We start from the raw sequence: 24,706 nt of genomic DNA, 5'->3' as shown, positions 1-24,706 counted from the left end.
AAAAAAAATATTTATATCAAATAGTCAATAACTGCAAAGTTTGCGGATGACAATGTTGTACCTTGCTTAGCAGTAAAGCTATGTGAGGTCTAACTATGGGGCAGGAGCTTAATTAATTGATCATTCTGCCAGGTGCCTCCAACCAACTTTGAAGATAGGGGATAGCTAAATATAGAAAATTTTATTACAGCAACAGGAATACAATTCCAGCACATTTGTAGCTGACTGCAGAGGATCCCAGGAATTGCTTACAGTGCAATACAAAAACACAGTCCCGGTTTATAACCTGCTCCTGCCTTTTCCTTTTCTGTTAAAACAACCTGCCAATAGTAATAGCAGGGAGAAGAAATCAATAAGGTGTGTTTTCTATCTGCACTCTGGTGATCGTAAGCTGGAGCAAGATTTGAAAGTAGGTCGCTGCATTTCTACTTGGTTTTGATATAGTAAGTGCAATGAGCTTGTGGACTAATTTTTCTGAGTTGGGCTCACAGGCTGGATGCTGACTCTGCTTTTTCAGGAATGATTAAATCTAAATAATTCTCCCTTATAAACACAGAAAAGATACTTGCAATGCTTCCCAACGGAGCCCCGTGAGACGTTGAGCATCCTCAGTTCTGAGTTAGTTGGTAACACACTATACCTCATAGATTTGGCAATGAGGGGCTAAAGCTAAGCAGAGAGTATTAGATATTCATCGTTTTCTTCTGTACCTTCACAGATTTTTTTTATCTGTACACCTAAGTATCATCTACTGTTGGTTACCTGTCTATTTCAGTGAATCTACTCAAGATCTCAGTAACGGTGCCTTCCTTACTTGCTTACCTTTATTCAGCCACTCCAAGAAGTGCTACCATGTTCTTAATGACATGCTAGTTGATCATTAGGTTTTCCAAACATTATGTGAATTTGAAAACGGAGATATGTTTTTTAAGTTTCCTGGATAACTTGTTAAACTGTAAACTAAACATTGTAAATGTCTTTGTTTGAAAAAAAAACTAACATATGGTTTTGTGACCTCTCATAAGGTGCAGTCAGGGAACACTTCAGGTGAGACTGAAGGGTATACTTCACTGCTTCTTTTTCAGCAGTCTAAACCTTCCACAGGAAAACTAAGATTTCATAATCTAAGAATTTCAATTTAAAAAATAAATATTTTACTAACATTTGTAGCTCAGTAATACAGGCTACATATCAAATGAGGTATTTTCCTCAGTTGCACTGGCTAATCTAGAAGTAAGACTATTCAACAAATGACACTGGCTTAAAAATGGTACAAATGAGCATTCAGCCGCATCAATAATTAGAAGAGCAAGTGTAGCACGAATTCTCACCACTAAAATCTTTTACTATTGTGGATATAATTTTGCTGACTCTGTTCATCGGTTACTCAGTAGTAAATAATTTTTTTGAAAGAGGAATTATGTAGCTCTATAGATTCTGTCCTACTGTAAATAACCAGACAGCTTTCAGAGCCAGCATGGCTCTGTCTGTCTTGTAGGAGTTTCAAGAAGTCTTTGGACTTAGATGAGTTTGGCTCTTACACAATTCAGAAGATGTGCAGTGAGCTCCTTCAGAGCTGCCTTGGTGCTAAAAAGTGATGGAAGAGCACTGACTACTGCCCATGTAGCTCATTCCCCACCAGTTGTGAAATGGCTCCTGTAGTTTTGCCACAGTTTGTCAAGTCTACATAGATCAAACAGCAACCCTAAATATTACCTAGTGGATATAATAATCCTGATCCTATGTCCTCCTTCTACCCTGTGTTTTGCCCTGTCTTATCCTTTCAAACAATTAGTAGTTTCATGTAGGGAACTTCTGCAGGGACAAGACTATTGTTCCACATTCTCCGGTGTTCAGAACTGCTCCTGCTGCTCTTCACCTGCAAGCTGAGTCAGGAATTGCCCTTATAGTGAATGACAGAAGCATGCAAGTCCTTTGGAGACTTGTAATTATGACTCAGGTCATAACCTATTTACTGAGGCTCTGCCTTATAAGAAGTGACAGAAAATTTGCACCCCAAGTGGCAGGGGGTAAAAAAAGAAAAAGTAAACAAGCAAACATTTGTCATTTTCACCCTGCAAATACTGTGAGCAACCCTAAACAGAATTGAAAGCAAGAGCCTTGTAGTTCTGAGTGTTATGAATGACTCCCTGGCCCCTGTTTACAATATTCTTAACTCATATCTATACTGTTAGAAATGCACTATGAGGGGAAGATGCAAAATATTGCAACAAAGACAAATCTCACTTTTGGAGTGGAATATTATTCCAAGGAAATGACAAAAGATACTCCAGACAAGGGAGCATATACCATTCAAAAAATTATTTAAAAGCCCCTGGTCACATCAAGTTGGAAAGGATAAAGTGAAAAGATAGCAAATAACTTGTGAGTTGAAACAGTTTGAAAGCTAATCCCAGTAAATCAATGAGCTTCTCAGAGGGCCCTTCAATGTGATCTTCAGCAATTAATGGAACATGTTACAACCATGTTCCTAAGTATGCCATCAGGATTAAAGTTGTACATAATAATGGGCAGCAAGCAACACCAATTTTATGCAGTGTTTCTTCACAGCTGTTCCTAGAAAACTGTTTTCCAGACTAGCTTGAACATGTTTGGAAGTTTTCACATACTGGAAGTAATCTTTCAAAATGTTAAGTCTCTTAGAAGGATGCTGAGCACTGTCAGCTCTCACTGGCCTCAATTTGAGGACACCAGTAGTATGCAAGATGAGGTCCTGTGCAGATCAGACAGAACAATCAAAGAGTAATTTCCACCTCCATATGAGAGTTTCAATTGTGGGGCTCAGCTGTAAGAAGTCAGAGGCCTTGGTTTGAGCTCCAGCTCACATTTCATTTCCCAAATGATTGCTGAATAAGAGAAATACATGGCTGTACCCCAGTCTCTCTCAGAATACACGCCCATTGATGAGGTTTCCACAGAGAGACCTGAAACAGTAGCAGGCAATATGCACTGGCAAGGAGAAATCTTTGTAAACTATGTGAAGACCACTGATGTAAGCTTCCTCCCACTGGCACATTAGGAAACTAATATAACATCTTTACAGTTCCGAGAGTAAGACAGGAAAGAGCACTGTTCCTACCTTTTGTTTGAGCTCATTGTTATCATTGATGAAACAATCTCGCTCCTTCTCCAATTGGTAAATAATATTCCTTTGTTTCTGAGCTTCATTTTTATAACCTTGAATTTCTCCTTCCAAGTTCTTCTTCGACTGTTCATGGAGCTTCACCAAACCGATCTGCTTCTGAGTGGCACTGGTAGCCTTGACCAAGTTCTACATGGAACACAAAATAATAACTCTTGAGCTGAAAATGCAACACTGCCACTACAATGACAAAAACATGCCCTTGTCTTAGTGTATAATGACCTTCCCAATGTAATTACCCCTTATCTAATTTGTTCAGTTGAAATACTTGAGCCTCAAATCTGATTTTTTAAAAAAATCTCTAACAGACCTGCTGAATAGTGCTTTTTCTGATCTGAAATTAAAACACTAGTGTCTGAATTACAAAAAAAATTGATAGTGTTATTTACAAGTGGATATAACTAATGACTGGAAAAACCTTACCAGCTGTAAAGCATATAGATTGTAAAGCATGACAATAGCCAGTAAAACAAATAATAAAGCCAAACACCCTTCCTTCTCATGTCCTAAATAGCAAGTTCAAACTGGAAATTGATCAAGCTTGGTTTAAAATAATGCAGAAGGATTAAAGATAAAACACCAAGATATCTTTACAAAATCAGCCTTCTGGTCCCACTCTGAAATTTCTTTCCCTATTCAAAACAAATATTTGTTACCTGCCAAATCTGAGCCTCTGCTAGAGTCAAGACACAGGACAGTGAAATCTATACCAAGTAAAGCACCTCAGAAATCATTTTTTAGCATTGAATTTACTAGATTACACTTCAGGAATGCCCATAAACATGAGATGCTATCCTGCAGTACAAGAACCTTGGACTGATAGAAAATGATCGGTATGAGAAATGGACCTAAAAGCAAGGATTAGTATTAATACAGCCTGCCAAGCTGCTACAGGGTGCAGCCACATTTTGGGTTGTTCTTTTACTAGCAAAGCCTTAGTTTGCCTACATTAATATTAAAATTCATATGCTACAGAGCGTAAAAGCACAGATGTAATGAACTCTTTGGATATCTAATAACAGGTTTGAAAGGTGAACACATTTAGGATTTTTGAACTCCCTGGTGGTTCATATGTTAAAACTTAGAAATCTTTTCTGTGTTTATGGATACTAACACTATTTCAATGCACAGAAAAGAAGCAGTGTGAGCATCTGCTTAAGGAAATCTGAATGCTTTACTTAACATTATTTATTCTACAACATTACTGGATTGCTGTGAGTGTTTAAACTACAGACGTTTCATTCTCAAACTGAGATCTGTTTATCGGTATTATCAGTGCAAGCTCACCTTGCTTAGCATATCCCTTTCCCTCATAAGCTCATCTACAGCTCTCTTGTCAATCTCTGCCTGCTTTTTGGCAGCCTCCAAATCTAGAGAAAAGGAGGAGAGTAAATCCTGGGTCAAACTGTACAGCTGTTAAAATTACAGAGACAACTTAGGAACTTTCTAAAAAGCCTTAACATTATACAAACAGTTCAATTAGCTGTGACAAAGTTTTGCAACCTCAGGTATCAGCTAATGATGTTAATATTTATTTGGGTACTTAAAACTCAGGCACAATAATTAATAATATGAGGACTTACTGTATTTGGGTGTGCAAACCAAGATACCACAAAGAAGTTGTGTTTTCAGAAATCAAGAAGGACACTGAAAATCAGAGCCTTCTAAGAAGCTTCAGTGTCAGCATCCAAAAATTGAGGCGTTTTCAAAAACAGGGACTTTCAGAATTATTCTAACCTTTCTATGTGAAATCCAGTTCTCCTTTGAAGCAGCAAGTTTCTACTGCCTTGAGTGGAGTTAAAACTACTTTCTATGGGCCAAGATTAACACAGGATATATACTATTAGATACTAAAAATTGGAGACATATGTCTTCATTATATTTAAAATTAATTAAAACCTGCTACACTAACACTGCAACTCAGAAAAAAGCAGTACATTGGAGTACTAAATGTGTCAAATATTGTGAAAAGACATGTTATTAGTAGCCATTCTCAGATATTCCAGTGTAGACTTGAATTTCCTAAGTTGCTCTCTCCTTTCTAGTGCAGAGCATGACCTTAAGCAGTACTAACAAAATGCGTCTGGGAAAGCTCTTCCACTCTCACAGAGATGCATGAAAAACAGACACAGCTTTCCATAAATACGGTTATATAGAAGGATTCATATCTCATGTATGAAGTCTTTTCAGGATAAGCTAAAAACAAGCAAGAGCAGGGAGAGGCATTTATGCCAGAATACAGCAACCTGAACTAAATGAAGTTTATAGAAAAGGGGTTTTTTTCTGCCCCAAAAAGTGAAGTCTCATCCACTCAAATATTTAGCCAACTTCATCATATTATTTTAGGAAAAAAAAACCAAACCACCTGTTTTTTTCTGAAAATCACTTTGAAAATGTGTTTATTTTTCTTTCAAGGCATATTTTATTTTGAAAATTATTTGCATTTTACTGTTAAAAGAAAAAAAAAAAGTGGATTTAAATACTCAAAAATAGCCCAAAATTTGTTTTTTAAAGTTAAACAAAATATTTTGTTAGACCCAAGGCCAATTTCTATTTGGCAAAAACATTGGAAGTTTTTTCTTAAAAGTTTTCCAGATCTACTAGCAAGTCAAAGTCAATACTTGGACAGCTACAGTATCCACGCTGACCAGCTGAACTCCTAAACATACCAGAACTAAGTTTATCAGCTTGCTTGCACATACTCATTTCCAGGCTGTAACTATTCAGCAGAATCAAAGCAGGAAAAAAAGTGTGTCCTAACCATGTCTGATTTCAGTAAGCTCTAAGATTGCTTCTCTCTCACAGATCAGCGCAGGAGCAATTAAAGTGCACTGGGGACGACTCTGTATCACGTGGCACAAATTGGCACTCCACAAATTTCAGTTACATCTGTTGTATTTTCACCTCACATATGCTACATTATGAAAACTTTGTAAGGTTTAAAAACAAGATTTTTAAAACACTGCTTTAGAGTCCTTTATGTCATTTATGCAGTCTCATATTAGACACTAAAGGAAAATGATTGTAGCAGGAGGATATACTCTGAATGAATAAATTATGAATCAGAAGACAAATCCAACCATCAGTTAGGCACCTACCTCTCTCCAGTCCAGATATTTGATTTTTTAGGGTGTTTCTCTCATGTCCTGCATTAACTTTTTGTTCTTCTGCAACACTCAGCTTATTCTGGAGAACATCTCTTACTTTGTTCAGCTTTGAAATTTCAAGGCGCATCTGAGTCACTTCATCATCTCTGGTCTACAGAACAGCAACAAGGAAAGAGTAGAGAAGGTATCCGCAGAAACAAAATGCCTCTGTGTTTAGTATATACTTATTCCATGAAATTCAGGAAGAAAAAGTGTAAGTGCTGTGCATCACCTGACAGAAGATAATTAGATAGTTGCAAAATATTAAAAATAATGTAAACAAAGCCAGCTAGGGCAAGGAAAATTATAATCATATGCTTTAGAGCTGAAGATGGTCAATAAAGAATCCCCAGCTGCAAACCTCACACAGTCCTACACAATTAGTCCTGCAGATTAAACACCAGCAGCTCTAATTTCCTTTGAAGTATTAAGGGTAGTGACTGTGATGAGAAAGATATTTGTAGTGTGGTTTGATTGCATGTCCCTAATAGCAGGTATCTGTTATCCCCATCTCTTTTAAAATCTATGACTTTAAACAAAATGTAGAGTTTGTCATATTCACCATATAATCAGAGGAGAAAAAAAATCAATCAAAACACTACATAACTGGTTACCAGAAACACAACCAATAATCACAACAGAGATTAGTCTTTTTCCTTTTAAGAAGTAAATATAACTTTCTCATATAATTCAGTGCCACTGTTAGGTTTTACAGCCATCACAGACTACAGTGTTCCACTTACAGCCTCAGATACTGATTCTGTGAGATGGTGAATCCTGCTGTGTGAGTATCCCCTGGGAGGACATGAATCTCCTCAATTCTTACTGACAATAACCTTCAAGAGATTTATGAATACTTTCCCAGTTCAGGTTGCCCAGTACAGTGGAGGCACTCAGCACACTGCAGGATAAAAGTGCAAGCATTGTGCCTACAAAAAGGGTATCTCAGGTCATGACTGGGGCTCTTTAGCAATATTAATTACTAACTGGGCAGTATCTTCTATTATTTTATTCCTAAAAGCTATGTGCTTGACTACAGGTTCCATCAACTTTTCTGAAGTTAGGATAAGATCATAGAATCAAACCCCTCTTTTTGATACTCTAGAGCCCCAAATGTAAGTCACATTTGAACACATGGTTTGTAAAGTTTTAAACAATGATGGTATTGCCAGAAGTAGTGATAAAACCAGATAATCTGGAAAAGACAGTAATTTGTTTTTCAAATAGGTAAGAAAACTATCCTCCAGTCTGCCTAACAAAATACAATGGAAAACAAGCTCTTACCATACAGCCCATTAAGGGTCCAAATCAGAATCATCTGTATTATATTAGGTATGAATGAAGGTTTTCATCTGCAAGTGGTTAGTTCTTATCATTCTGACTAATAGTTCCCATATTAAAAAAAAAAAAAAAAAGCTCTCTATTGGCAAACAACCGTTTTATTTATGAGAATTGGTTATATTTGACTAAACCTTGATAAGACAGTGATTTTCTACCTGAATTTTCTAATGTTTTGTGTTTTAACAGCAATGACAATACAAAACACAAGATACTGTAGACAGAGTAATAACATTTAACACATATATTACCTTTTATCACAAATGCTCTTTTAGTACCCTAAAAACTTGTTCAGGAATCATTTCATCCTTTCCCAACTGAAACTCACCTGCTTCTGAGTAGTACAAAACAATTGTTAAAACAATGTAAAGTCAGTCAAGAAAATAATTTAGCTCATAAAGTAAACACCATCTTGGTTACTTATATTTAACTTCCCCAATCGATACTGTGGGGAAAAATTTTACTGTTGGAAGTAACTCCCTAAAGTGGAAGCTATCCAGGATGCTGTCGTTATAATTTATTATTTTCAGTGGGTTTTGGCAACATTCAGATTATGTTAATCACTGTAAGAAAGAAAGTTGTTGCTCTTATCTGAAGATCTCACAATCAAAAAAAAAAAGACCTTATTCTTGTCAAAAGTACCGTGCATCCTTTATGAACACAATTTGTGGAGCATTTTGGTTTACTGACAGGCTTGAGAGGTGGGCCTGTGTCACGTCCCGCTCCAGCAAGGGGGACAAGTGACTCAGATTCGCAAATCCCCAATTGGAGCGGACAAGTCTCCAAGTTCAAGCATTTATTAACTACCTACAATGCACTAACTGAACACATGATATACTGGCTAAGTACAGAGCAAGCTGTGGCAAGCAATATAATATGCTTTACATTTCTTAACAGAAAAAAGGAAAAGAGTGAGATAGAGGGAATGGGGGAGTACAGATCACCGATCTGGGTTCCTGCACTGCTCCTGTCGGTGAGGATTCCAGGAGGCAGCTATCTTCTTCGCTGGCCTTTGCTTCACTGCTCTCTCCGGACGGCCGGGGGGGGGACACGGGGGGACGGGACAGGAAGAGGGGCAGAGAGAGAGAGAGAGCCCTTTCTTCTCCCCTTTGATTTATACCCACTTTCCTTGGGTCCGTCCCCTAGGTCAACCCACAGACCTACGTATCCCATGTACAGGGAGGGGTAAGGTGTTCCATGGGATGATGTCACTAGCATGATCATGACAGCCCTCGTTAGCATATTGAGGGGTGTCAACTTCAATATGCATTTCATGGATAATGAAGCAAAGTTCATTCACCGGACACATGGCCCTTGAAATCTGCCCAGGTGCCCCAGGGAAGAGCGTCCTGTCTCCACAGGGCTCTCTTCCCCAGATACATCGGGCAGTGTTATCAGCTTCTGCCTCCACAGAAAGCACCCTGTGACTCATGGCTTTGTCTTGGGAGTGTTTGAGGCAAATCTTCAATCCGCCTCAACTTTTGCTTTCCCAGGCTGTTTGTCTTAATTTTTCACAGGCCTGATTTCTCAGCTCTCACAGCCTGTGCAAACCTCATGATGTTCAACAAGGACAAGTGCAAGGTCCTGTACATGGGTCGGGGCAACCCCAAGCACAAATGCAGGCTGGGGGATGAGTGCATTGACAACAGCTCTGCAGAGAAGGACTTAGAGGTATTATTGGAATAAAAAGTGAGTATGACCCAGCAATGTGCACTTGCAGCCCAGAAAGCCAATCGTATCCTGGGCTGCATCAAGGGAAGTGTGGCCAGCAGGGCGAGGGAGGGGATTCTCCCCCTCTACTCTGTGCTTGTGAGACCCCACCTGGAGTACTGTGTGCTCTGGGGACACCACTGTAAAAAAGACCTGGACCTGCTCTAGTGGGTCCAGAGGAAGCCACAAAGATCATCATGGGGGCTGCAGCACCTCCCTTATGAGAACAGACTGAGAGAGTTGGAGTTGTTCAGCCTGGATATGAAAAGACTCCAGGGACACCTTACAGCAGCCTTCCAGTACTTAAAGGGGGCTACAGGAATGATGGGGAGGGGCTTTTTACAAGGGCATGTAGGGATAGAATGAAGAGTAATGGCTTTAAACTGAAGGAGGGTAGATCTAGATTAGATGTAAGCAAGAAATTCTCTGCTGTGAGGCTGGTGAGACACTGGAACAGGTTGCCCATAGAAGCTGTGGCTGCCCCCTCCCTGGCAGTGTTCAAGGCCAGGTTGGACGGGGCTTTGAGCAACCTGGTCTAGTGGAAGGTGTCCCTGCCCATGTCAGTGGGGGTGGAACTACATGATCTTTAATGTCCCTTCTAACCCAAACTATTCCATGATTCATTCTATGATTCTATGTGTTTTATGAAACACAGCTCCTCCAGCAGGACAGGTACTACACTGTCAGGTGACAGGGTTGGAGGCTGTGCCACGGTACTGCCACGGAAAGAATGGCATCCAGTGACAGTCAGATTTATTCCTAAAAACTCCTCAGATTTCCTCTGAAACAACCCTTAGGGAACTATCAGTACAAAACCTGAGGCCATCCCTGTCCCAAGTGGTAAGACTGCCATCAGAGTCATATGGCTGATAGGATGTGTGTACCTTCTGGTACTTACTTTCAGTTCTGCTGTCTTCTGCTGGATGTCCTGCATCACCTCTTTAAACATCACACGGTGCTGCTCACTCTCTTGCATGAGCTTATTATTTCTCATCTGCAATTGCTCAAGTTCCTTACCAGCTTTTTCATTCAAGATCTGTCAGATTAAAAAACAATCCTATTAATTCTTTTTAATCTCATTACAATATCTACATATACATAAAGATAGAACCTTCCATCTCCCCAGGAGATAAAAGCTGCTACAGATTGTTGTCTACTTAAAACCCACTCTTCATTGCTGATGAAATTACTAATGTGAAATATGATACATGTTCATATCGACTAGGGGAAATGATGATTTCTAATAAATAACACAGTCAGTGTCATTTTTTTTTCTGGGAGCTTAGCAGGTCTCTCTTGCAGGTGGTAGATAAATATTTTACTTCTTGTTAGGCATTTGGCAAGCATCACATAACACAACTTGCTACATATAATTACTGAAAATGAGTTTGAGATTCAAATTATTTCAATCAGCAGAGGGCAGGGGAGCTCTGTTTCTTAACAAGCAAATTCTACATTAATATGCTGATTTCTCTGGGTGCATGGGTTGTTGAGACCAGGACACAACCATTTTCCTCTCTAATTTATCTTGTCGAAAGCCCAGAACAGCAGTTCCATGGTTTCTATGGAGAACATATACCTCAATACTGGAGCTGCCAGTCTTTTCTTCTGCTTGATGGGACTTCCCCTAACAGATATTGCTCCTTAACTGAGGAAAGAACACCCGTCATATTTTTCACTTCAAGTATTAATGAGTGATAAACTGACAAAGTCAACATGTACTATGCCCTTAACAAATATTAAAGGAAGAGAAGTGGAATCTCCCTCTTCTGAATGCATGCAGAAAGAAGCAAAGACAAAGTAAACCCAAGGCATACTGTTTCTTCTGTGGCAGATGTCAGGATAGCACTGTCTGTCAGGCAATTCTTTATTGAGACTTGGGCATGGGTGGGATGAAGCCTATAGCAGCTGTATCAAACCACCTTTACTGTCATACAAGCAACATACATACAATTAAGTTGAGAAATAATAACCTAAGTCACCTTCTCCTGCAGATCTCTACCCTGACTCTTGCACAGTTGGATAGCCTGTATTTTGGACATACTTTCTGAAAAAGACAATGCAGGGCCTCCACAGACACCTTCAAGCTAGCACGGGCAACAAAGACAGTGCAGTAGTCTGGTTAATTAGCCTTGGCACAGCTCTTTATGTGAACTGTTGGTTTCCAGCATAGTTTGGACAATTGAATACCCCTAATATATTTGCTTAGAAAGGTTGAAAGGGACTACAGAAAGGAGGACGAAGAATGGAACAAAACCAGGAATTGTAGATACCCTATTTAAAAACAATGTGATTGTCCTGTCAGATCATGGAGCTGCCCTCAAAAGCTGCATCAAATCAATAATATTCAGAGAAATATCAGGTCTCTTCTGTATCTCTTTATGTGAAGTATTTTACTAAGACTCTATGTTGACAAAAAATTGTCACAGACCTCTACCTTCACAGATGCAGGGACCTGAAGGGAAGAAAAAGCCATAAAAGTAATAAATTTACAAGATACACACAACTCCCAAAGAAGTTTCCCTTGAGGTAGGACTGTTTTACGGTGATGAGATCTCCCCTGCCATTTACTGAAATTGCTTCTCTGAGAGTTTCTCAAAGTCAGGGGAAATGGTCTGAAAACCTGAAAATTCAAACACTTGCAGAACACTATGTTAGGACACTTCCAGATAAAGTTTTTAGAAACAGAATGGGGAAAATCAATCAAAAAGGTTTACGAAGACAGTTCTCTGCCCTTTCACAGAAACTCTTCCACAGGCTTGAGAGGTAGATAAAAATTATTGTGACAGAGAAGAAAGAAGGGGTGGGAGGTAAAATGACTTCACCAATGCCACTACAGTCAATCAGTGGCAAAACTGGCAATATACGTCAGAAGTCCAATCCGGCAGCCTCCTATTTACTGTCATTAGATCATCCATGCTCTTCACAGCCTTTGTCTCACTTGCTGTGATCTTTAAAAGATGTTCCCTAACAGTATCATTGCAACTCACGACTGATTTCTGTGAGGAAATCTATGTGAAATCTGCCAGCAAGCTTTACATAGTTATTTATTAGTAAAGCAGTATTTATATAAAAATAAATATTTTGCAAAATTATTGAATTAAAATCATATCCCTCCCTTCAGGAAAATCCATTTTCTTCTTATTTTGACATCTGACCCTAATCTTAGACCTCATGAATACTGTGTGTCATCTACCCTACCTTCTGGTCTTTTAGATGCTGTTCCATATTCAGTTGTTCCTCTTTGTTCCTCTGTATATGTTGCTGTAAATTCTTGATCTCAGCTTCCTTGTTATCCACTTCAGCTAGAAGATTTTTCAGGTCCTTCTCCATTTTTTCCTTCATTCGAGCTTCTCGTGATGCCTCATTCTGATGCAGCTGGATTTCTTGCTGAAGCTATAATAATAGAGAGACAAAAGTTTTTTAAGTTTTGCTGCCTTTTATTCAGGAAAACAAGGCCTCTCACCTCTCCCTCTACTATCACTTATTTTGAAAACAACAGCTTCTATACTCCTATCCCTGATACTACATGGAATATGCCAGATCTTCTCAGAAGTAAATATGTTCTCTAGTGATTGAACAAAAAATCCTGCACGAGGGAACCTATTTATTCATGGCAAGAATTTGTTAAGCACCAGTCAGTTCACCCACACAGAAGGGTCTGATACAGTTCAGACACAAAAGCATTCCTCTTGAGATGCAGTGGCACAAATGTATCTTTAGTTGTAAGCTACTTGGAAGTGGTACTTTCTGAATGCAGCATTAAAACTAATTAGGGCTTGATGTTGTATTGCAAGGCTTTTTAATTTTATTTTTCTATCTCAGCAGCAGAAACACTCATTACACTGACATTAAATGGAAGAGAGATGTCAGACCAGTGTTCATTTTCACAACTGCTCTCAATCTTTCTGCTCTCAAAGCTCCTCTGCAGGAACTTTTCTGAGGAGCTTTCTCTTATATTTAATAGACTGTCTCATGACTTCTGCTCTCTCCCTCCACAGAAACATGGTGGAGCAGAATCAGCAGAGGGGAGACACAGGGGTTTGATCCCTACGGAAATATTCAGTTCAGCCAGGGAACAAAAATTAAAATATGTTCTTTGCTTAAAGATTCCTAACCTCTGAGCCCACAGATGAAAAGGTGCTAGAACTGACAGGTATCTTCAACAGGATCTTCAAAAAGACATTGTCATTTAAGCAGTCTGAAGTGGAGAATAATTTCATATGGGAGGTGGTTACAAGTGCTGTAACAATCCCATAAATTTAACGGCTGATGAAGTAAGTATCAGAAGATTAAGGCTGGCAAGATTCAATAAGTTTTGATGGGAGTTTCAATTCTCTCTCTTTTCACCCATGCCCACAATGCTGTCAGAAAAGCAAAGATTTATATTCTCTTGTAATACATTCCCATCCATCTGCTTCAGAACAGAAATGAGTTCTGTGCATGAAACCTAGGCTGATCATTACTTTTTTATCTGTGATTAATAAAAAACTGTAAGCTAAGTGCTACCTCTATCTCTTCTCTGTTCTTTGTCTAAGTGTTCTTCTCTGGTTTTACTTTCTCCTGTTGTCTTGCTCTAGTCCCTATTTATATTCTGCTTTAAATTCTTTTATTCCTCATTATTATGTTTTTATATTTTAGTGTATGAGTTCTGTATCCCATCTTCCATCCTTTTCTACTTTCTCTCCATTCAGTAGGTATCCTACTGACCCTTGGTCTTCTGTATCTCTAGCTGCTATACACATTTAAAGGAAGCTATACATGTTGATCAGTAAAGAAGGTCTACTCAGATGGTCAGAAAAACAGAGAACCTAACTTAAAGAGGAGACAAAAAAAGTGAAGCTGAGATGGAATATGACTGATCTCTACAGACACTGGTGAGGTGACAGATTATTTAATCTGAAAAACAGTAGGCAGGAATCAGTGTGAAGAAGAAAGTAATGGTCTCTAACCATTAGGTAAGTGAATTCTGGAAAAGCTTCTCATAAAAAGAGGAGAAAATAGACTAGTTAGCTTTTAAGTCAGAATTTGATATGTTCTTAAAAATGATGGTATGGCATCATATGACAACCACTGCCAACAGCAAGGGACCTAGGATCTCCATTCCAGGCCTATGTTCTAAGTGGTTCTTTGGAGGCAAAAGGATTTATGAAAAAAACCCACATCTCCAGTATGACAGGTAACTATGATTCAGGCAAAGGAACCTTGGCCTCATTCAGTAGCTATGGAAGCAGCTGGTACGTGACAATATACTTTGCAAAAGACATAGCATAGAAGTAGAGAAAAATAGAAAAATCATTCACAACGGACTCATTTCTGAGCACTCCTGAAAATGTTTGAGATGTGAAAGAACAGGTAGTAGCATACTAGTTAATGGACATCAATTGCAACAGTGGAGAATGGTTCAGGACAAAGCCTAAAATCACCACCCAGTGATCTGTACAGACCTGCATAATGGATTGATCTGCCTCATTTTTTGCCCTCTCTGCATCCTGCTGCTGCTCTGTGGCTTGAGTTAGACTTTGACGTAACTTCACAACCTCTGACAACAGTTGGTCTCGCTCCTTTGTTATCTCTTCTTTAAGTTTTAGCAAATCCTGGATACTGGAAGCAAGGAAATAATAGTCAAGCAGTGTCACAGGCCATTTCTGTTCTTCTTCTTATCCCAAAACAAGATCTTCTGTGAGAAACAGGAGTTTAAAAGTAATTTGCTTCATTTTAAACTCCTCTTGGATTAAGGCTCTGTTGGTCAATTGAATTATATGCTCTATCTACTGTTATCGTAGTGACTGTCAACATAGGCAGCTTTAAAATCTAACCTAGTCCAATAAATTAGTCTTTCTTGTTATATCACATCCTCGTGGATTTGAAGAAACCTTCAGTTTCCCATAAAGATAACAGGGAACAAAATTCTTCACTGCCCATTGCAAAATTACTCAGGGACCAAAAATATTACATTGTTGTAACCAGTTTCTCTGCAGCTTACCTGACGGTGCACCTAACTAGGTTATGTCTTACAGTTACCTAATGTAAGAATAAACCAGACTCCCTGTTTGGACACATTTACAATTCAAAAGAAAGCCCAAGCAGTGTGGGTTCAAGCTTAACCTTAAAAACCAGCCTTACAGTTCTAAAAGACTATAGGGCTGAAAACCTGTAAAAGAGTTGTCTAGTCCCACAGCCTTGTCACTAGACAGAGTATTTAAACATGGAACTGGAGGGCAAAACAGAAGGAACTTTAAGAAGAAAATCTGAGTAGGCCAGTCTCAGCAGCCTGGGCAGCAGCTGGAAATGGCAGGAGTGAGGTCTCGGCAAAGTAACAGCTCCTGGCTCTTGCAGGAAAATGCAAAAACCAACCCCAGAGAGCTGCCTTTAGGGAGGGTTGTACTAGGAGAAGGCTTAATAACCAAGCTTTTAGATCCAAGGAAACCTATTACACAGTTCCAGAACATTTCAGGGACTAAAAGTGAAGGAGTGGCTTTCTCATGTATCCAGGTGGTTTACGTGCTGGCATATTCCTTGGGGAGGAAATGTTTGAGCACAGTAAAGGCCTTGCTCACAGACACAAATCTTGCTTATGCAGCCTGGATACACAGTGTGTGGGGAGATGAACATGCCCCATACATATCCTGAATGCATAATATAAATAAATACCTTACACAGTGTGAAAATTTCAAGCCAGAAGGAGCTGGACCAGCCATCAGCACTCTTGATAGAAAGTGCACAGGTCATAGGGTCAATAGACTTAATCATATCTTTGAGTTTACACTTAATCTTAGAGCATAAGCACAGTCTGATGATCTGATACTACAAGCACTAGCTTTGGAGGGCTTTTGAGCAACTCCTGAGGATCATTATTATTTGCACACTGTAGCAGCTAGAGGCTCCACCTGAGACCAGGTCCCTCTGTGCATGTGTTCACTAAAAAAACCCTCATAAGTCTTAAAAATGTGTAAGTATAAAATACAAACAAGAATAGTGATAAAGCCTTATAACAAAGCTGAGAACAGAAGAGAAATCAAGTCTCCTGCTTCCTTATCTAGTTGACCCTGCTGCCATCACATGTGAAAAAGTTGACAGCACCCAATTCTCAAAGACAGAGTATGTTGAAATGCTACTCACATAAAACAATATGACAGTTACTGAGAAAATGCATAATATTGATTTTTATTTGATCTCTCAGCTTAATCCAATGCTAACTGGATAAATACAAATTCTGTATTTACTTACTGCATAAACACAAAGACTAAAAAATGTGCTCTCGTGAGAAAAGTAAAAGGCGGAAAAGACCTCTCTCTTTTCCAGTGTCTTTGTAGTGTCTACATGGCTAAACAAAGTGTAGAATGATAGAAAATCAGATCAGGCTTTCCCCCTCCCTGGGGAAAACTTACTTGTGCTCCCATCCCAGGGATAGACCAGATTCTTGCTCCACTAAATTAGATAGGCGTGATATTTCCTCTTGCAGTGAATTAATCGTTTCCTTCGCTTTCTGTTCCTTTCCATAGGCTGTATCCACCATTTTCCAGGCCTTTTCAAGCTCCTAGGAACAAAATGGAAAACAACTAAATAAATTAAATTGGGTTAAAAATGAACAACAAATAAAAAATTAATTGTCTTGCATTTTGTTAATTAAGAAAAATACATTTTCATGCCTTTTCATCCTTAGATTCACAACAGTTTTCTTCACCAGTTTTCTTTTGGACAAGAGCAGAGAAAACATTTCGAACCATTCAGGCTATGTCAATTTATACCACAAAAGCTCTAAAACATTTTCTTTAACACATAGGTCTGAACATTATCAAATCTCACTCTATGAGATTTTGGTCATGTGACTCCCACTAATATCTGAAAATGTACTAAAAACTCAGTGCCCACAAAGATACCATCTACTCAAATAGCTCACTTATGTCTGTAAAAATCTTATTAGCTGTTATAACAATTAACATCTAATTTGATTTGGATGAGAAAAAGATGTTACTTGGGGTTTTTCTCCCTCCTTGTTCATTTTCATCTGTGAGGATGTAGTGTATTTTGATTTTAACTATATATTTTGATAACCCACAATTCTCCTGCCAAATTTCAGCACATAGAATTACTTGAATGACAGACTCATGTACCTCTCACAAGTCCAGTGTTTGATATCCATAAACAGAATAAGGGAGGAGAGTTCATTTGATTTTTTTAACCTCCTCTGATCTCTCTCCCTTGAATCAGATCCTTAAGAATAACACACAACACTTGCCAGGTTCAAACCAAGTTCCTGCCAGTTCTGGAATCCTGTGCTTAAAAAAATGCATAAATCCAGAAAGCAACTGGACTGGAAGAAAAGTTCCCAAAGATTCAGTAAATAATGAAGAAACTACTTTTGACACTAGAAGTCCCTGAGCTGCAAATCACAGCATGATGTACTCTCTCTCATGCTCTTTTCTCAGCTGACTCCTGGTGGAGTTCTGGACTTGATGGACTTGTACAGATTTAGACTCCAAGTGTGGCTGTGCAGCTCTACATTAGCTCTAAGGTCTTCCCAAGCAGAGCCAGATAGAACCATCATTACATCAGGCCATAATATCCCTTTCACCTCCTACTTGCAGCACATGAAAATGGGGAAGGGAGAAAATAATTTAAAATTACTCCACAATGAAGAATATCAAATAATTTAATTCATATCAAATTGTTGACAGCAGTTCTTTATTGAAATTAACATCTCTGGTTCCAAAAAAAACCCCTATTTAACATTAAACTCAAAATTATGACACCTATATTATGGTATATTGTTAATATATATATTGAACTCTTTTAAATCAAATAAATGTACTTAGCTGTTTGCTGCCTAAATTAAAAATTCAAGCTACTAAACCAGCAGAAGTAACAGGCTACCAGAATTTGCTTAAAAGATAACACAAAATATAACATCTGCAGCCTCTTCAAACTGGAGAGGGAATACATTTTCATTTTATTTATTCAATTAGTTCAGCATATCTATATTTGAGAAACCATCTGGAACTCAAAGATCAGGAATGTTTGCTCTTCTTTTTTTCCTAACCTATTAATAAAGAGTTAAACACTAGGCTTTACTTGCTCAGATATTCTGAGGGATATTATAGTCAATTAAATTCACTACCTACAAACAGTACTTTTATTACTTATTAAAGTACTTAGTTTAAATTTAGTTTGAAAAATGTGCTTTTCACTTATGTATCAAGCATATTTAAACAGTTTTAAATATTAAAGTCAATTTTTATGTTTTATACATTCTGAGTTCTAATTTTCATTCAAATGCAGCAATTAGCATACATAAAGTATTAAGCATCATCTAGTAAATAATAAATTTTTCATTCCTTATTATCTTACATAAAAATGTTCAATTATGAAATTTAAATAAATGCACACTAGGCTGAAATAATGGCATGAAGACTTAGTGTATCATCTTGACAGGCAGAAAAGCATAAAATATAGCTGTAAATAAACATGTTTCAGATTTGCCAACCAATAAGAGACAACCAACCTTTCTCTAGAAAAATGCAAATGGAAAATAAGATTAAAGCTGATTACTTAAATCAAAGCTTCCTGCTGGCTGATTAGACTGTGATTAAAATTGGTGAATTAAATCATTACGACTGGAGTTTTGGGAGATAGAACTGGTGAATAAAATCAATATGCCCTCTGAGAGGTCCTACTGGCTTCAGTGAGCATTTTGTTTGGGTGAGTATTTGCAAAAATGATCCCCTGAAGTCAATTCAGATAAGCAATGATTTCAGGTCACCCGAAGCTGTGCTTTTTGAACTTTATCTTGCTTTTGAAGTGTAAAAACAATTCTTTTGAATTTGCATTGATAAAACCAATTTTTATTAATAAATTTAGCAGGCACAGATGATAGCCCCATTAATAAGCAAAACCTAAATAAAAATTTGCTACAGACTTCAGCATCAACGAAACTGGGCTTCATTGTAGTTGTTTCTTGGTTGTGTCTTACTTTGAATAGCAGATCATCAGATTGCTTCCTTTAACTTCCAAAGTAAGGAGGAGGAAATTTTTGATGGTGGAAGCCCTCACTGAAAAAATTTTCACATTGTTACTCAGTGCAGAGGGGAACTGAAAGAATGCAGTGTGTCAGCATCACTGAGTAATTGCAGTACATAGTTAGACAGGTAACATGTATTGCATTCTGTTGGTGAGAAGCTCAGCAGGAGTCAACAATGTGCACTTGCAGCCCAGAAATCTAACCCTATCCTGGGCTGCATCAAAAGATGCATGACCAGCAGGTCAAGGGAGGTGATTCTCCCCTTCTGCTCTTGTCAGACCCCACCTGCAGTGCTATGTTCTGCTCTGGGGACCCCAGCATAAGACATGGACCTGCTCACGAAGGTCCAGAGGAAGCCACGAAGATCATCAAGGGGCTGGAGCACCTCCCTTATGAGAACAGACTGAGAGAGTTGGGGTTGTTCAGTCTCGAGAAGGCTCCAGGGAGACCTTACAGTGGCTTTCCAGTAGTTAAAGGGGGCTACAGGAAAGATGGGGAACAACTTTTTACAAGGGCATGTAGGGATAGGACAAGGGTCAATGACTTAAACTGAAGGAGGGTAGATCTAGATTAGATGTAAGCAAGAAATTCTTCACTATGGGGGTGGTGAGACACTGGAACAAGTTGACCAGAGAGGTTTTGTCAGCCCCCTCCCTGGCAGTGTTCAAGGCCAGGTTGGACAGGGCTTTGAGCAACCTGATACAGTGGAAGGAGTCCCTGCGCGTGGCAGGGGGGTTGGAATGAGGTGATCTTTAAGATCCCTCTCAACCCAAACCATTCTACGATTCTATAATTAAAGACAGAAGTACACTGGATGTTTGCAGTTGGAATAATTCAAAAACATTTTGAGAAGTACTGGAACTCTGGAAATTCTGAATCAAAACTCATAAAGTGTGACTGCCTTACTTTATTTCCATTAAATACCCCAAAAGATCACATCATTTTCACCGCTCAGAAACCAAGAATTACTGATATGCTTTCTTAGTGTATCAGATTGATACCCCTGGAAATTTAAACCTTGGTAATTCCAAGCAGGGCAGTACAAGGTCTCATAAACTCCTCTTCTAGCATTCTTCCAGTGCAGCCTTGTGGATCAGTATCCCTAACAATGTAAAAGATAATTTTATTCCCTTTGTGTTCAGCTTGGCCCTTTGCTCCTTTGATATGACTGTAACCTGCAGACTATTATGTCCAGTTTATTAAAACTACAAAACAGCACACTGAACTACCATCAGACAGTTAACAGCTATTGATTATTATTGACCCTGGGTCCTACCAATCTGTGCAGTTAACCCTGCCTCTAAACAAACCCTACTGATTAGAACCAGGTGAAAAATTTTGTTTCTGTAATTGTTATTTGTATATGAAACAATGACCTAGAAGAAGACAACTGACTGTACATCTGTTATCCTGATGACCCATCATGTCACCAAGATTAAGGCCTTAACTTGAAGCAACTATACCATTTTTACAGGAACAGCCCTACCAGGATAATAAAACAGTGAAACAGATTGTTTGTTTAATTTAGCACTGAAGAATACCATCTTTGTTATTTTAGCACTTGAACTTGCCTCAACACTTGCCTTGGGCACTTGCAAAACACATTTTCTGAATGTTAGTAAAATTGTAGTGAAAAACTACAGCTGTAATGGAACTTCCCTTCAGAAAGGAGAATAACATGAAATATAAAGGGTATACTGAACAAAATCCCAAAACATGACAGGAACATTTTAAACAATATCCAGATAATTCCTGAACATTTAAAGAAAAGACTAATTCTCATAACCAAACTGAAAAAGTATCAGTGCTGTTTACTTGGCCGACAGCACTCCACTAGAATTGAAATGTCAGATGTTAAGCATTGCACGTCATTTCTAACAGGATCATATTGGCAAGAAGCATTTTCCCTATAAAATCTCTTAGCTGGTCCAACAGTAGGTGGTATTGTTAAGCCATACCTTGCCTGAGCTTCAAATTAGCTGCTGAAATTGGAAAGGGTCTTATTTTTCCTACTCTTCTGCTCCTCAATTTTACAACATTGCTAGGACAATGCTTCCTCAGCTTGGGAACATCTTGAAGGATTGCCTCTGCTACTGTTCACACTCAGAGTATTGCCATGTAATAGCAAAAAGAAAATTATAAGGATCATTGCAGTTCCTGACACCCACCTACCAGGTTTTGATTAGCAGCAGTGAAAATCAACAAGATTTTCTATGCCGTTCTCCTCCTCCTTAAGGATGCTTTGAGCAGTACCATGGCCTTGCGAGCTGCAGCCATAGGATGACAGCACTGCTATTTATATTTACCCTGAGAGTATTTTCTTCCTAATTCCAAGGACAAGGAACTTCATTTCAAAGAAATTCTATTTCTGTAGTGCTCATAGATCACTCTGGATTGTTACACTGAATTTATTTTACTGGAACAAAACACTTTATTGTAAGGCATGGAGGTTTCTCAACTAAATGCTAAATTAAAGCCTGTCTAGATATCGAAGCCTAAGTTTTTAAACCATCAGAAGAAAAAAAGTTCAAAATAAGAGTCTTCTGATCATTTGGCAGCTTTAGGTTTCTGGTAGTCAAACCTCACTGTAAGGCTGAAGTGATGGACTGTTTTTAGCAAGTCAAGCACTTTGATTTGACAGAGTTCAAATCAATAATAACAAAGAACACATCAGTGTAAATTGGCAAAATCACTGAAATGCTATATAGGATTCCTTTTCAAAAACACCATGAAACATTTATTTATGAGTTGATGACACTTGCTTGGTCTACAATCCATATTTCAGCAACTAAGTAGATTTTTTTATCTTCTGGCAATAGTTAACATCCAAGTAGCCCTTCAAAAAAAATAATTAATCAAAACCTGTATACTAAGTTGAAAATGTGCTATTTTACTGAGGAAAAGCTGAAACAAAAACTATTAATGAGTACCTGAAAGCTGATGGAGTTGGTTTAGTGAAAATAAACACAGAATTTGTCTGTAAAAATACCAGACTGAGGAAACAAAGTGATAGGTAGCAAAGCAGAGGTTGAAGCACTGGAGATGCCAGCTCTATATTTAGTCCTCTGACTAGTTCTCTACATAAAATGTTTTTGTAGATGCTTTTCTTATTACCATGTTTCTCATTAACAATTTCAGATCATATTTAATTCTATTCAAATTTACCGTCTTCATTGATGATATGGTTCCCTGATCATCTTTAGAGAGCTTTGTGAGCACAGCTACTTTAGATGAATTCACCACAAGCTCAGCATTCAGCTCCTTGCATTTCTCCATGAGACGATTTTCATTTTCATGAGACTTCTTCATAACAGCATGGAGCTTCTCATATTCTATTCGGAATTTTTCCAGAGTTTTATCTCCCTTAAGTAGATTGATGACTTCTTGGAAGTCTTTTTCCAGTGCTTCAAATGCACTTTCTTCCAGAAACGGTTTGCTAGACTTTTCCTGAAAGAAATGAGATAGGTAATCAACAAACAGGAGGAATTCAACATCTCACTTATGACCCCAGAATATAAAAAAGCAATACACTGGATACATAACAGCTTCTAAGAAATCATGACAAAATTTTCTGAAATAACAGTTCTCTTGCTAGCATATGATATGCACATTGCAGGCTATTTTTCAAGCAGATCTCCCCCGATTTTACTGAAATAACTTGTGCTTTAACAGTCAGAGTTCCTGTAATTGAGTACTACAACTACTTTAAAGATAGGTCTATAAAATATCCTAATTGTGATAGTGTTTAAATAATACATCAACTATTCAGGAAGCCCAGTATTTTAGTTCCAGTTCTTCCCAGTTCTCTACACTCTAAAGTCTGATTAGTTTATCCTTGCTATGCAGATAGTGGCAGCAAATCACCTGCAGATAAGCATGTCTGAAAGCTCCAGTAATGCCAATACTTCCCCTGCAGGAAATGCTACTGTTAAACCTTTCACAGGGGATGTTCTTGATCTAGCTCAGTTCTGATGCCAAATTTTGCCAGCTCAGTTGCTGGACCCCAAATTCTACTAATATTTTTCAAAACAGCCTAAGATAACCCTCCACTATAGCCTTCAGCAGAACATAGTCATACCAAGAGCAGGCTGTGCGGCCACTTCTCAGGAGTTAGCTTGATCTGCTAAGGAGCAACATCTATCAGCCCACAGGATACTTCGTACTGTCACATTGCTGTCATCGCTCACTCAGGCTTGCTCAGAACTGATGGGAACATCTCTACGCTGCAATCTGAAGTCTAGTTATATTCTTATAACCGCATCTCAGAGGTGGACTCACTTTGATAGGAAAACAGCTCTCCTGTTCAGGCACCGGCCGTGGATGTATGATGAGCCCCCTCACAGAGGATAGGCAATGAGATGCACAGTTCCCACAACCTTAAAAATCTGCCTTCATATCTCCCCCAATCAATAGATTGCTATTTTTAAAAATGCTTCAGGCCCCAACTCACCATTTGAATATAAACAGTTTAAAGGCAAGAATTTTCAAAATTCTAAAAAAAAATAAATTCTGAGAGCAAAATGACACATTTCATTTGTTTCATTGGTTGGGGAGGGGTGGGAAGTACATAAATTCCCGTTACCTGGAAAACCTGAAATTAAAAGGATAAAAGCAGATCTTTACGACTTGAAAGAAAGGTCAGGCCTTGTGACACACTGAGGCAGAGGCACCGGCTCCAAGTTCCCCCCCTCCTTGCCAAGGCTCTGACTTGAGGGGGTTTTTTTCTGTGTCAGAAACTTCAGTGTGAAAACAGCAAAGGCAACCTGAATATGAAAACCCAGGCTTCTGCTGGTGTGGAAGGGCGGTCTGCGCGGCAGGGCCCCACTTTGGTGCTAACCCCTTCAAACTGCTCTGGCGCTCACAGCAACAAATTTGGGTTTCTTCTTATTTCACCCTCTTCTCCAACACCAAACCTTCAGTTTTGATCTCCTTTACGTTTGTGATCATAAATAGAGTTAAAAGAAGAGCAGTAAGGATGGGGGCGGGGGGAGTGGGGGAGGTATCACACCCACGATCTTAAAAGCAGCAGGTGTTCCCAAAATTTAAGCGTAATTACTGCCGATGTACGAGTAGCCTAAACTGCTCCCACTTTCCACACAGGATCTAACTGCGCTCTGCTGACAAAAGGAACTCGACACGTAGTCATGGTATATAGATACAGATGATACATAGCTGATGATGTCGGGCTTATTCTGAGGTACAGCGCCCGTCCTGCCCGAGGACCGGGCGGGGAGTGGAGGGGGTGAGGGGGTCTCACCTCAGCCATGCCGCCGCCGCCGAGGGACGCGAGGCCGCGGCCGTGTGGAGGCCGCCGCGCTGTGCCTTAGC

General features: G+C 38.9%; 1 protein-coding gene across 1 annotated transcript in view; it reads right to left on the bottom strand.

The window, feature by feature from the left end:
* The window catches only part of CFAP58 (cilia and flagella associated protein 58), a 61,497-nt gene extending 36,839 nt beyond the window's left edge, over positions 1-24,658 (bottom strand). The window contains exons 1-9 of the mRNA XM_026851295.1: positions 24,636-24,658; positions 22,544-22,825; positions 16,749-16,897; positions 14,805-14,961; positions 12,559-12,753; positions 10,256-10,393; positions 6,262-6,421; positions 4,451-4,533; positions 3,101-3,292 (exon numbers count right to left, since the gene is read on the bottom strand). Coding sequence (XP_026707096.1) covers positions 3,101-3,292; positions 4,451-4,533; positions 6,262-6,421; positions 10,256-10,393; positions 12,559-12,753; positions 14,805-14,961; positions 16,749-16,897; positions 22,544-22,825; positions 24,636-24,644 — 1,365 coding nt within the window. The 5' untranslated portion in view covers positions 24,645-24,658. The remainder of the gene's footprint in view (positions 1-3,100; positions 3,293-4,450; positions 4,534-6,261; positions 6,422-10,255; positions 10,394-12,558; positions 12,754-14,804; positions 14,962-16,748; positions 16,898-22,543; positions 22,826-24,635) is intronic.
* Positions 24,659-24,706: the final 48 nt, after the last annotated feature.

The sequence above is a fragment of the Athene cunicularia genome (assembly GCF_003259725.1).
Source record: "Athene cunicularia isolate RWA chromosome 6 unlocalized genomic scaffold, athCun1 chr6_part1, whole genome shotgun sequence".
NCBI classification, from domain to species: Eukaryota; Metazoa; Chordata; class Aves; order Strigiformes; family Strigidae; genus Athene; species Athene cunicularia.
The sequence above is the reverse complement of the archived record's forward strand: the minus strand, read 5'-3'. Positions and strand labels throughout refer to the sequence as shown.